Source organism: Carassius gibelio, chromosome B3 (assembly GCF_023724105.1).
Source record: "Carassius gibelio isolate Cgi1373 ecotype wild population from Czech Republic chromosome B3, carGib1.2-hapl.c, whole genome shotgun sequence".
Classification (NCBI taxonomy): domain Eukaryota; kingdom Metazoa; phylum Chordata; class Actinopteri; order Cypriniformes; family Cyprinidae; genus Carassius; species Carassius gibelio.
The window spans coordinates 30633013-30648514 of NC_068398.1; the positions used below are offsets into that span (position 1 = coordinate 30633013).

The following is a 15502-nucleotide window of genomic DNA, read 5'->3' on the forward strand; positions in this document are numbered from 1 at the left end:
GATGGGGAAAAACCTTTATTTTACAGTCTGCCTCCCACTCTGGCTCTCCATGGAGTCAAAATCATCCCATATATGTACGCAAAAAAAGTAAGTTTTGCAAACGAAAATTTAAGTATTGAGGAAATAATTTTGCTTTATGTAAACGGGGAAGTGGCCTAATGGTTAGAGGGTTGGACTCCCAATCGAAGGGTTGTGAGTTCTAGTCTCGGGCCGGACGGAATTGTGGGTGGGGGTAGTGCATGAACAGCTCTCTCTCCACCTTCAATACCAGACTTAGGTGCCCTTGAGCAAGGCATCCAACCCCCAACTGCTCCCTGGGCGCCGCAGCATAAATGGCTGCCCACTGCTCCGGGTGTGTGTGTGTGTGTTCACTGCTCTGTGTGTGCATTTCGGATGGGTTAAATGCAGAGCACAAATTCTGAGTATGGGTCACCATACTTGGCTGAATGTCACTTCACTTTCACTTTCACTTTTCAAAAATAAAGAATTGCAAAACATAAATGAAACAGTGTGAAAGCAGTGATTCTGCAATACATATTTTCAATGGTCATATCTATTAATTTATTTGCAAAGCTGCTTTTATTTTGCTTGTCAGTCTAGTTTGAGCTTGCCATACCATTTTCCCTTTGCGCTTCATTTTTCTGCACGTCTCTCTTTGTGGCACTGTTTTGACGTGGGGGCGGAGTCAAGGGACGGGGGCGTGTACAACATGCCTCCCTGGAAGTGACGTCATCGACCGGAGATGCAGCTAATAGGGATGGGCGATACCTTTTCCTTAAAATTTTAACGATACCGATACAATACCGATACTGCTTATAATTGTAATAAAAGTGTATGTGATTTTTCAAAATAATCTTAATTTAATATATATATATATATATATATATATATATATATATATATACATACACACACACACATATATATATATATATATATATATATATATATATATATATATATATATATATATATATATATATATATATATATATATATAAATATATATATATATATATATATATATATATATATATATATATATATATATATATATAAATATATATATATATATATATATATATAAATATATATATATATATATATATATATAAATATATATATATATATATATATATATATATATATATATATATATAAATATATATATATATATATATATATATATATATATATATATATATGTGTGTGTGTGTGTGTGTGTGTGTGTGTGTGTATGTATGTATACATTTATAAATACATTTGCAGTTACCATGGATACAAGAACGATGATTTGTGGTGTTATTGTTAAAACTATGGGTAATTTTCATAAGGGAACCTGAAAAAAATAAAAATAAAAAATTTCACAGGAATGTGCCTGAAAGTGATAAACGGGCCTCGTTTTCACCTAAATGCTTTATAATTTATTTATATTAAAAGTGAATAAGGGGTGCACTGTAGCTGACACCTAAATGAACACATTAAAATTGTTTTATGACTGTCTTTCTCCTCAAATGCTATTGAGCTTCAAATTTGTGTTTGAGCCCATGTGAAAAAGTAGCACAATTTACATATGATTTAGTTTATTTTAATAAATATCAAACATTTGTGCATTATAGCTGACACCAGGGCCGTCGCCAGAACAAACCAAATGGGGGGGCATTTAATTTTCATAGGGGGGCACACTTTTTTTGATGATCTGAGACAGACCATAACAACAACCCATATTAGGCTATAACTAAAATAGACCACAATAGTCTTGTTTTTTTCAATTATTCAAATAAAATACTTCAACGTATGATCTCAACGTCTCTACTACGGCGTGCGCACTATTGAACACTCGACATGGGAAGCAGAATGCTGCATCAGCTTTGACACTATATTCAAGCCAGTCACGAGTCTAATACCATGAAGACACAAAGGAGCGATTTTTATTATTATACAACTGAGCAGGGTATCGCGGTAAAATGATCTGATTCGGTCCTTCATTTCCAAGATCATCAATGGCCTGCAGCTTTGGCCCAGTCACAGCCAGAGCGACGGCAATCACGTCATCACTAGTAGTAGGACCATTCATAATTAGACCCGCGGCTCTGTCTACGCTGTGAACTTGTGTCTCATTAGACAAATTCTCCAATCCTACCATCTCATTAGCTCCAAAGTCGTCTCCACACACGTTGGTGTTGGTCAAAGTCGTCTTTTTCACCGACGAATCTTTAAACCACTTTCTTATATACTGTAGCTTTTCTGTACAAAACCGCCAAAAATTTATTCTGAGATCGCATGCAATGCGCAGCTCAGCTGCGCAAAGGAATTGCGTATAAACAATACAATACTGTATGCTTAACTAAATGAACTGCATGATTTATATATACATATACTTATACACAAACTGCATATTGTAATTTGAATTAATAAAACTACTAACACAAAAATAACATATTGAAAGGTCTGCTGCTGGAGATTTGCCATTAGCTGTTGTATTTGAATAATTAATAAGGTATGTCTTTGCAAGGTTTGGGTGCTGTTTTGGGATGTTTTAACAGTCATTTATGAATATAATTATATTTAAAATTATGTTCTGTGTAATAATGCGTTGAATAATGAATTGTCTGAATCATTTCTGAAGGTAATGTGTTATGCATTTCTAGTGTTACCGTTGTAGTGATTACTGTTCCTGTGAGCCAAGTTCTGCTGAAAACAACGTCATTATCGCATTGATCTAAATCAATAACATGTAATATCAAACATCTAATGCAAGTTGGGTTAATTGTTCTGTGCGTTACGTTTAGGGGGGCACAAAATGTAATTTGGGGGGGCACTGCCCCCCGATGCCCCCCCTTGACGACGGGCCTGGCTGACACCTACATGAACAGTTACAGTTGTTTTTATGACTGTAAGTCATTCTCCTCAGATGCTACTGACGTTAGAAAAGTGTATACCAATATCGCATGTAACTTTAGAGACGGTCCCTAAATTTGAGACTCTCGAATGTCCAACGTCCAGCCAACTTCATTTTTTCATAGTTTTCTTTTCTCTGCGCCGGATTGGTGATGTCCTTTACCCATATGTCCATCCATCAATTATGAACATTCAGCCGCAAACATCAGGTGTGAGCGGTTGCGAGCGCGGATGGGAGAATGGTGCAGGTTTTTTTTTTTTTTTTTGTGCAACTGGGATGGTGCCCCCTCTGGGATTTGGTGCCCTACGAAGACTGCGTTTTCTGCGTATAGGGAGCGGCGGTACTGCTGTCAATCTTTCACGCAAGTCGTGTTGTGATGGTGAATGGCACATTGCACTACGCGCAGCCGCAGACCAATCGGTGTTAAAGTCATACCACCTCGTCTGCGAGACCTTTTCTTTTTATATCATAAACACACTATCCCGATTAGCCTGTCCACACTGCTTAATATATATATAATTAAGTATCGATACTTTGCAGAAAATATCGATACCAAAATAGAAGCTTCTGAGTATCGATATATATCGATACTGCAGGATCGATATGCACATCCCTAGCAGCTAACAGATACAGGTCCTGTCATGATGAGCAAAGACTTTCGAGTGGATCGTTTCTCTTTAATAGCATTAAAACATGCATGTTTTCGTTTTATTTACTTTATTAACAAATTTATGTGTGTATTAACAGCATTTGCTCAAGTTAAAGAAGTTGTTACCATGAACATCTGCTGTTTATTTCTCTCAATGTGCACACTTTTATAGCATTAATTGTTTAATTTGGTTAAATGCATGTGTATTAACAGTGTTTGTTTAAAATCTCTTAACTTGTGGAGGACGCCAGCGCACAGAAGCGTTCTTTGTTCACATTAGTTCATATAATAATATTAATATTCTTTATGTAATGTATTTTATTCATTAAGTCAATATTTTGTCAATTTCTTTACATAGTTTTTTATTATCAAGATGTAAAGCCTTTGCTGCATAAATAAGTCTAGAAATACCCTTTGCCTTTGTAATTAAAACTTAAAGAGAGGTCTCTATTAGCCAATGATTAAACTTTTTTTCTTTAGTTTTTTTTTTCAATAATAGGACTAAAATTCAGCAAGCACCTTCTTTTCTGGTCTTTGGTTATCAATATTCCAAGATATTGAACCCAATTCTTTAAAGGAATACCATAGTAGCTAGTTCCGTTTTGGCCGTAAGCTCACATTTAGCCAAATTTAAGTTTACCCCAAATTCACCAATTAGATCAGTTGCCACAGATATCTGATTCTCATTTTGAATAAAGAGAGTAGTGTCATCGGCTAATTGTGTGATTTTTATCTCTCTATCAATAATAGTGATACCTCTCAGTGGGCTTGATATAATATGAGAGGAAAGAAGCTGACTTACTAACAAAAAGAGGTATCGAGATACTGGGCACCCCTGCCTAATTCCTTTGGAAATATAAAATCTAGGGGGAATACCATTACATAACTTCATAGAACAGTTTTTGTAAAGGGTTTCGATTGCTGCAGAAAAAAATAATCTTAAATCAAATTTCTTTAGAGTATCAAGGATAAAATGATGTTCTACAGAATCAAATGGTTTAAAATAAAAAAACAAAAACAAAAAATAATATAAAATATTATTTGTAATGTGCCGATTTTTCATGAATCCTGATTGCGTTTCATCGATTACTGAATCTAAAGTTTTTTTCAATCTTCTAGCTAAAATTAGGGCCAACAGTTTATAATCATTATTCAATAAACAAATAGGGCGCCAATTATCAATATACTGTCTGTCTTTATTTGGTTTGGGAAGCAATACAATTAAACCTTGTGTTAAAGTGGGTGGAAGACACTGTTTTTTGATGCTTTCAACAAAAACCTCTAAAAGAAAGGGAGCCAATTCCTTTGAGAATATTTATAGAACTCTGATGTCAAACCATCAGTACCTGGTGATTTGGAATTTTTCAAATGATTAATTGCATCCATCAGCTGGCAATATGTTACAAGTCTATCACAAAGTTCCTTTTCATTTCTATTAATAGGTTCAATCTGCAAAGAATTCAATTCAGGCTTTGGCTGACACCTGAGAGTAACTAGACGTATACAAATGTTGTTAAAATTCACTACAGTATTGAGAAATGACTGTATGATCATCTGTTATAACCCCATTAATATTTCATTTATTAATTGGGTTAAATAATGCTTTTTTAAATGTGAATTTTGTTCCCCTGCCTCAAGTTCCCCATTCAGCTTTTTTCTCATACAAATCCTGTCATGGCCGCCAGCCCGGAGCCACTGCACAAGATGGCCGCAGGTCAGGATCCCGTTGATCTTCCAGAGTCATGTCAGTTCCCCATTGACCTTCCAGAATCAAGGTCGAGTCACCACTGACTGTCCAGAGTCAGGTCAAGTCACCATTAACCCCCATGAGTCAAAACCACAGTTACACTTTATGAGTCAAGTCAAGTCACCGTTGATCTTCGTGAACAAAGTCAAGTCACTACTCTAGTTAATTTCTGTCATGGCTATGGAAGCCTTCTGTGAACTTTGACTTATCACGGCCAAAGAGGCCACCATTAATCAGTTTATGTTCTCTGTTCCAGTCCCACCTAACCATACGTGCTCTCCTGTGCCATTGACTCCACCATCGTTGTACTCTTCTCCGCCCTGGCTTCGGTCCCATCTGCTCCACCTTGGTGGGCTCCAGCTCCCCTTGCTCCGCCCTGGCTTCTGTCCGGTCTGCTCCGCCCTGGTGGGCTCCAGTTCCACCTGCTCCACCCTGGAGGGCTTCTGTCCCATGTGCTCTGCCCTGGTGGGCTTCTGTCGCATCTGCTCCGCCCTGGTGAGCTCCAGCTCCACCTGCTCCGCCCTGGTGGGCTTATGTCCCATCTGCTCCGCCCTGGTGGGCTCCAGCTCCACCTGCTCCGCCCTGGTGGGCTTATGTCCCATCTGCTCCGCCCTGGTGGGCTCCAGCTCCACCTGCTCCGCCCTGGTGGGCTTATGTCCCATCTGCTCCGCCCTGGTGGGCTCCAGCTCCACCTGCTCCGCCCTGGTGGGCTTATGTCCCATCTGCTCCGCCCTGGTGGGCTCCAGCTCCACCTGCTCCGCCCTGGTGGGCTTATGTCCCATCTGCTCCGCCCTGGTGGGCTCCAGCTCCACCTGCTCCGTCCTGGTGGGCTCCAGGTCCCCTCGCTCCGTCCTGGTGGGCTCCAGCTCCCCTTGCTCTGCCCTGGCTTCTGTCCCGTCTGCTCCATCCTGGTGAGCTCCAGCTCCACCTGCTCCGCCTTGGTGGGCTTCTGTCCCATCTGCTCCAGCCTGGTGGGCTCCAGCTCCCCTTGCTACGCCCTGGTGGGCTCCAGCTCTGCCCGGTGGGCTCCTGTTCCCAAGTTAATTAGTCAAAAGTCCAAGCTGCAGCTGGTGGACAAATGACTTGTAAATACATATCATGAAACGGGGTACACTTGTGTTCATAAGTTAATAAATCGAGGTTATCAGTCTTGTTCTTTGCTTATTGCTTTCATATCATCCCTCTTAAAACATCCCATCTTTCTGTAGATTATCTTTTTCTCTCTTTCATGATATCATGTCTTGTAAGAGTCAAAAATATTGAGGCCTTCATTCAGTTTGGATGCGTTTCATTCTAATATAATTATGTTTATGACTAGTAGCTTATGATTGTATTATATGATCACATTATGTGATGAGTTTACATTTACATTATTAATGAAATCACTGACTACAGTCAGCCATTGAATACTACGAGCCTAAAAAATGTGTCATTTTCTATCAGGTATAAATTGTTTATTATACAGATGTAATATTTTCTACATTATATTTATTTATTTATCTTCATTTAACTTTTTGTTAAACAATGTCCTGTTGAGGAAACTTAATGACTGCACTTTATTCTTCTCTTATGGATTTGTTGTGTTTCATATTAAAGAGATTATCAGATAGATTAAATATTGCGTAGTGTCATAAAATCTTTTAGAAATTCTAAATAATAAACAGAAAATATTATTGAACAAAAATACATTACAATGATTTTCCTGAGGGAAAAAGTTAAATTTCAATTACCAAGTGCGACTCACAAATTATAGGAGCTCAAGAGTTTAATTTTAATGGAAAAAACAGCTAATAAAATTTTTACAAATATTGCACAGTATTATAAAATCTCCTCAAAACTCTAAATATTAAAACAAATAAATTAATATTTATACCATAAATTATTTTACTAATTCGAAATAATAAACAGAAAATATTATTGAACAAAAATATATTGCATTGAACTTCCTGTAAAAAAAAATGTTTTGTACCAATTGTCACCCAAAAATAAAGGAGCTCAAGAGTTGAATTTTACAAATAGCTAAATAAAAAAAAAGTATATATATATATATATATATATATATATATATATATATATATATATATATATATATATATATCTTAAAATCTTGTAATAATTCTAAATAATTAACAGAAAATATTATTAAACAAAAAATATAACACTGATTTTGCTTGGAAAAAGAGTAATTTTAATGGGGGAAACAGCTAATAAATATTGTAAAAATACTGCAGAGTAACATAAAATCCCCTCACAATTCTAAATATTTAGCAAAAAAAAAAAAAAAAAAAAAATATATATATATATATATTATTGAACAAAAACATTACATTAATTTCCCTTTTTTAAGTACCAAGTATGATCCAAAAAATAAAGGAGCTAATGAGCTTAATTTTAAAGAGAAAATGGATCATAAAAGTTTTATAAATATAGTGCATAGTGTCATAATTAACAGAGAAATATTATGGGATCAGAAAATGTATGACCTAGATTTTCCTGAGGAAATAAATAAATAAATAATAATAATAAGAAGAAGAAATAAAGTGAATTCAGGTTGTTTCAATTGTGACCCAAGAATGTAGAAATTAAATGGTTTCATTTTAAAGGAAAAATAGGTCATTCAAGTTTTATAAATATTGCGTAGTGTCTTTTAGAAATTTTAAATAATAAACAGAAAATATTATTGAAAAAAAAATTACATTGAACTTCCTGTATAAAAAAAAAAAAATGTTTTGTACCAATTGTCACCCAAAAATAAAGGAGCTCAAGAGTTGAATTTTACAGGAAAAATAGCTAAAGTAAAAAAAAGTACACACACACACACACACACACACATATATATATATACACATCTTAAAATCTTGTAATAATTCTAAATTAACAGAAAATATTATTAAACAAAAATATATAACACTGATTTTGCTTGGAAAAAGAGTTTAATTTTAATGGGGCGAACAGCTAATACATTTTTTTTTTTTTTACAAATATTGCATAGTATCATAAAATCTCCTCAAAACTTTAAACTTGTTACATTTTGATGAAATAGTGAACATAATATGTTGAAAATAAACTCATTAAACTACTAGACAAAAGAGAGATTTAGAGAATAAAAGTCAAATAAAATGTAGAGAATGAGTCGATGAATATGAGAGAAGAAAGAGAGAGAAAGTAGAGACACAGAGTTGATCTGATCGAACACGAGACACACAAGACCAGGATTTGAATCAGATTTACTTCTGAATCAGATTCTCCTCACAATAACAATATTTCACATCAGAGAAAAAGAGATTAATCATCATGTTAATAATAATGTACAATAATACTGGACTGATTAGATGTTTCTATTAAACTAAAACTGGATAAACTCCTGAAAATACAGCGACACAACAGAGGAAATATGAGATATTATTTGACACATAATTATCAGAGTGTGTGTGTGTGTGAGTGTGTGTTTAATGTTTAATGTGACACAGAGACACTGAAGAGGTTGTATGAAGGTAAAATCCAGCGAGTAGTGGCTGAGTGAATGTGTGTAAGTGTGTGAGTGTGTGTGTGTGTGTGTGTGTGTGTGTGTGTGTGAATGTGTGTGAGTGTGTGTGTGTGTTCAGTGTTTAATGTGACACAGAGACACTGAAGAGTTTGCATAACCAAGGTTAAATCCAGCGAGTAGCGGTCGAGTGAATGTGTGTGTGAATGTGTGTAAGTGTGTGAGTGTGTGTGTGTCAGAGACGCTGTAGAAGGACAGAGAGCCGCTCGACTCGTCCAGAAACACTGCGACTCTCTTACAGGAGTCTGGATCAACAGAGATCTCAGTGGAGTTATCATTGTGAAGAGCAGAGAATCCTTGATCAGAGCAGATCAGAATCCAGGAGATATCATTACGTCCAAACCTACAGTCATCACTCCTTCCTTTCCTCTGGATTTCTTTATAACACACTGATATCTGAACTTTTCCGCTCCATTCAGTCTCCCAGTAACAGCGTCCAGTCAGACTCTCTGAACACACAACCTGCTCAAAATAATCAAATCTGTCGGGATGATCAGGATACGACTGATCCTCAGAGACACGCGTCACCTTTCTGTTCTCCTCAGACAGAACGAGTCGAGTGTTTGCTGTGTTTGGATCCAGTGTGAGATCACAGGCGTCTGAACACAACACACACACATTACAACACACACATTTACAACTCAACTACAAACAACAAAACTGTGTTTCTGTGTGTGACTTACATTTGTGGAGTATTGATGTGATCCTGAACTCTCCTCCGTGATCCACACTAGAAAACACACACACACACACACACAATTTAATAGAGTAAACAATGTTTTCACTTCAGGTCATATTTCAGGAAGCCGAATCATTTTATCAGAATTTTTTCACGGTTTCTTCTGAGTCTCTAAACAATATTACAATTTCATCAAAAGTGACTTACATTACATTCAGCTAACAATGTTCTCCTAATCTGTTTATATTTGTGAAATGACATCAGCAGTCCAGAAAAACAAACAAACAAACAAAAACACAACGACACACTTCAGCTTTGATCTGATCTGACTGCGCTGGTCATATTATCACAACGAACACATAATTCTTGTTTTAGGCATCAGACATTTAAATACATATAAATACTCGTAAAACAACACATTTAGAGTTTGTAAAACACACTGATGTCTGTGAAAGCAACAATATCAATCATTCAAATGTGTTTTATTCTGATCAGAGACACACAGTGTAAGTCACTGTAAAGTTGACGCTGTTCTTCTCTCAGTTCACCGGACACTTGTTACATGTGTTTCAGGAGAAACAGAGACGTTTATCCAGCTGTAAATCTCTGAACAAACATGACGGCACCCATCTAACGCTACAGATCACGATCAAGATCATTTAGAAACTAAACACACTCATTCACACACATCTGAGAATCTGAATATCAGATAGTTCAGGACACGGACATGAGCAAGTGTGTGAATATTTACAATAAAGAAGGAAATAGAAATAAAAGTGATCTGTGTGTCGTACAGTGTTGTGTCATGTGACGAGCCTGATGCGTCGTCACGGAAACAGTAAAAGGGTAACGTTCTGAAATAAGGGTCTCCTAAAAAATCTGGGACCACAAGAATATATAAAACTCACAGTGAAAGAGTTAAACATTCGTTCATTGTTCATTTTATGGTTTGCAGGGAAGAGAAGAGAAGCTATTTCATCACATGCTCATTTGAGATTTCTCTTCAATTGTAATTATTGTTATTGTAAATATTAATTTTTCCTTGTCCTCGGAGGAGAATCAGAGACTGTGGCTCATTCAAGAGCTGCACATTCACTTTTCTTGAACATAGCTCTGGTGCGACTGAGTCTGAAAGTTTTGTAGCACAAGTATAAAACGTCTGTTATCGTGTCCTAAAGCCTATATTAAATAAATTAAAGCCTATATTAATATTATACAATGTGTGATCACAAATCTCACACAGATTTCCTTTACACACACAGATATACGCTGCTCTCGTCTGAAAACACTTAAAACCTGTCTCTCCTCTCACTCAGGCTGTGTCCTGTGCTCGCTCAAATCTCTCTGGGCTCATGTGCTGTAGATATTCATTATTTTCACACCTGAATTAAACTTTATCAAAAGATATCAACCAATCAGATGGATCTGTAATTTCTTTACAATTTAATATGATTAGAAATGAATCAGTTGGTTGGATGATCTGGAAGAAGATGTTTGCAGTCACATATTAACAAGGTCATAATCAGGTAAACTTAATAAAAACAAGAGTAACAGAAATGAATCTAGCTTATGTTGTTGTGTTACTTTCATCCCAACCGATGGGGTCGAAAACAACAATGTACAATTTATGTTCAAAGTGAAATTACACTGAAGTCTTTCTACATTTCTGCAAAACACCACCTGATAGAGTTACTGACCACAGCAGAAATATATCTCTGTCTACAGCATTATCTTTTAAAATGATGTTTTTATGAAGAATGGTACTTTCACCCCTGCTCTCCCCTAAAGGTTTAATTAAAATTTAAACGTTTTCCTCTCTTTAGAAAATCGTAATGAAGCAAACGCTTAACAAGATCTATACATTTAGTAGTAGCCCTTTATTGGAGAACAGCCACGGGTAAAATTGACCCCTGTGATGCGAGTGTTAATTATCTGACTCACAACAAGGTGAGTCAGACATTATTAATATTCATATTTTGGGCTCATCTGTTTTTCTGCAGATATTATGCTTTATTAATATGTGAGCACAGAATGTGTCTTTTAATATCACTGTCCTCTCATATAAAGAGAATATAAATAAATGCCGGGCTCATATGTGTATCTGCACACAGTATATGCTTTACAGTTGGGTCTTTATCACGGTCTTGGTACATGAAGCACATGAAGAGTTATTTATGTTGAGCATTTGAGAAAGTCCCTGTTCACGTTCTGCTGATTCTCAAGCTGAGTGATGTTAAAGACTAAACCAAACAACATCAAATCATTCGAAAACACCCAGCGATGTGATTCTTTTACTGACTGATGGACAGTGGGTTTCATCAGTCACATTATTAATAGATTTACTATCCGCTGTCTTCTCGTCATCTCCACGAGCTGCTTCTCTTGGTGTTCACGTAGAAAAGGTGAAAAAACAATCTGCATTGAACAGTTTTCTCTCACAAAGATGATCTGAGTCACTATTGCAATTCTCCATGCAGCATGAATGATGTAAAATGGTGACATTTCTTCAGTTTCAACTGAACGAAACTTGCACTGATTGATCTTAAAATATGTCAGTGTCCTTGTTTTGTCTCAAGATGCACACCAGTAATGTTTTTGTTTAAGCCATGTTTATATAAATTACCTAAATGTCCTAATTGAACTATGATCTAATCCTCTCTTTCAATACATTCAAGTCTCCCAGTCATTGACTTTGACTAAAATGATGTAATTTACAATTCAGTGTTGTTAAAAATTATTTAGATAAAACCAGATCAGAAAACGGGTCATTTATACCTGTAAGCACCAGTGAGTCAAACTGACCTGCTATTGAATCGTATTTCCACGTTGTCGTTTACTTGCCGCTTATGTTTTAACATTGTACATTTCTAGTCAAGGCATTTCACTCTTTCACTCACTGATTTAACGGTTGGGTCATTCCTGTTATACACTGACTTTTATGTCCCAATGATTTATTTAATCATATTTTATCTAAAACGAGTCACATATTTATAAGATATGGCTTAAATTGTGTATTTAGGTCTTCTTTATCACTTAAACAGGCATGATAGAAACTATAAATAATATTTTGTATTTTACACACCTATGTCTTCAGTCCAAAGTAATCAACTTCCACAATAAATATTAACCATAAAATAATTGATTTTTTTTTGTAAAAAAATCAAAATTTGTTTTAATTATGTTATAGACTAGGCTAAACTGCCTCAAATCATACATTAAATCATATATATATATATATATATATATATATATATATATATATATATATATATATATATATATATATATATTTTTTTTTTTTTTCTTCTTCAATTAACGTGAAATATTACAATATTTAATACAATTTAATCCATTTTTTTTCATCATAAAAACACAATAAGTGTCATCACTGTCCATTACTGTTCTTTACTGTGATGGTTTTTGTGGTTGTTTGTTAATCTAGTTAATCCAAATGATTTATAACATCTTTATTTTTAATCAAATATGAATAAAACAAATTATTATGTCTGTCCTCTCTAATTTGTAATTGTTTCTCTAGCCATCTGAACAGATAATGGTTTTGTCACCATGATTGATTGTGATAAGGAACCACATAGCTATCTTTCGTTTCCCTCCCCCAAAGGAAATCTGGATTATTATTTATTTATTTTATTATTATTATTATTTTTTTTTTTTTTTGTATCGTTTAGAAACAATATAATGTAGGAGAAGTTCCACACATTACAGATGGGAAACCACCCTGTTATTCTCCTGTCATTTGAAATAATAATTTCACAGCAATGTTAAATGTTTGGCATACTTTTGTCTTATTTTGTGAGGCGAGGAGCACTAACAGCATATATATATATATATATATATATATATATATATATATATATATATATATATATATATATATATATATATATATATATATATATAAAAATATATAAAATTGGCACAAAAAGTACCTGTCCTTAATAATTAAGACATATTCTATTCATCAATGATTGTTTTGATATCGTAAAAAACAAAACAAATTATAAGATGGCATAAGGGACATAAACAATAATTAGCCTTTCTTGGATAGTATAAGATTTACATTATTAACATGTTGTGATAACTATCTATATGTCACCTACAGTGTGGAATATTTTCATGGAAAGTGTCTGAACAATCTACCCATAATTATTATTTTTAGAGTCCCAGAGCTTGACCAATATCATTTTCTAATAGTTAAACATGTCACTATTTTGGTAGAATGCAAAAAACATAAAAATCATGTCACTTTTTTCCCCAACACTTATGAAGCCAAAATGTTATCACATAACAGGAATGACCCGGTTATCAGTTTCATAAATTAAGTAAAAATGAAAAAAAAAAAAAGGTTATTTATGGAAGGTAAGTATTAGAAACACTAAACTCCATGAGTGATGGAGAGTCTGATGGTAATTGTGTCCAGGTTCAGCTCAGCATCTGACAGTGATCCAGATATTTACTGTCATATTTACACGTTTTAGCTTAACATTACTCTAATTGGTCAAACTTTGGTTTATTACATTATTGTCTTGCCATATCATTTATTGTTCGCTACTGTGTTGATATTCTAGTCGGGCCATTTGCTGAAGAAATAAATTGATTAATCTGATCTGATGTAATGAATAAAACTTTGTTTTTGATTGAAGTTGTTATCTTATTCAAACTATAAATGATATAACTAAACAAATGAATAAATATTTAGCCGTGCACTTGAATTTGTCATCTCATCATCTTCTGCCATGTGGTGAATTATTATTGCTCTTTATTGTCCATAGACTATATTAGTCATTTAAATAGCAAGGGTTATCTTAATATATTGATTAATGACATTGTATAATAATGTACCACCCAAATATTTAGGCTACTACCTTCTATTTTTCACTGTCAGTGCAGGCCTTTTTTTATTACAGTAGGCTACTGACCATTAGGATTTGGTTTTAGCTATACAGCGACCTCTGGCGGTTCTAGTGTTAAAGAAAAAGAGTCAGGAATTATCTTTTTTTTTTCTCTTGAATGCATGACAGTTTCACCAATCATTACACATTTGTGTCTTAGTGACTCAGACAGCAAATCTTACACAAATTTGTATATCAAGTTCAAAGTAATAAAATAAGTCATATTTGGTTATATGTAGGCACTTGAAAGGGCATTTTGAGCAACTGCTGCACCACCATCACTTACATTCAGCATTTGTTGCACAGAAGAAAAAATTGAAAATAGATGAAGTAGCCAACATTTATATTGTTTCAATAGAGAGTGTTTTTACTAATAGTCACAGCAGAATATTTGCATCTCTGATCTGATTTATGGTAAGCTTTATTGATATTAATTTGTCAATGTATGGAAAAGAGCCAAAGTTCTGTTTGCATTGTGCACCAGGAATGACTAGAACAAATATAACAAAGAAGAATGTCATTTATTAATGCTAATGATAAGCACAAACAAACAAATAAAATTTTATAAAATGTAAAATCTAATTGATATTCCTTTATATTGCTATATTTTTAAGTTAAGTAAGTGGGGTTAAAATTGCTCTATGTAAAATGATCCGGTGTGTTATATGTGGCACTTTTAAATTTCAGTCTGTCCATGATTAAAAACTATGGAATTACCAAGTATTTTACCAAATATTTGAATATTTGAAAACTTTATAAGCTAACCTCCAGAAAACATAGGATCTGAAAATTTATTTCATGCCTCTTTAAACTTTTATCATGCTTTTAGATTAAATACACATCTAAGTTTTATCTAATATCAATTCAATATTTCAACATTAATAAGTAATGGTGAGGAAAGGGCTTGGGTTTTCTTATAAGGAGTTTTGTCCTGGAAAAGAAATGGGATAAAATATCTAGAAATGTATCTTGGAAATGATTATACTGTATGTTGCAAAAAAATCCCAAAAAACAAAAAAGTAACAAGGGTTTTAAAAAATGTCAAAGAAGGACAGAAAGGTGAAAGTG

The 15502-nt window shown here is 34.4% G+C and overlaps 1 protein-coding gene across 14 annotated transcripts in view; it reads right to left on the bottom strand.

Annotated features, from left to right (window-relative positions):
- Nucleotides 1–8113: 8113 nt before the first annotated feature.
- The window catches only part of LOC127953113 (NACHT, LRR and PYD domains-containing protein 12-like), a 38122-nt gene continuing 30733 nt past the window's right edge, over nt 8114–15502 (bottom strand). For 2 of the 14 annotated variants that reach the window (XM_052552022.1, XM_052552025.1), the window contains 2 exons: nt 9526–9572; nt 8199–9441 (listed from right to left, as the gene is read on the bottom strand). In XM_052552022.1, the coding sequence (XP_052407982.1) occupies nt 8900–9441; nt 9526–9572 (589 nt within the window). In that variant the 3' untranslated portion in view covers nt 8199–8899. Of the gene's footprint in view, nt 9442–9525; nt 9573–15502 lie in introns of all 14 variants that reach the window. The other 12 variants (XM_052552017.1, XM_052552024.1, XM_052552012.1 and 9 more) reach the window with 12 other exon arrangements.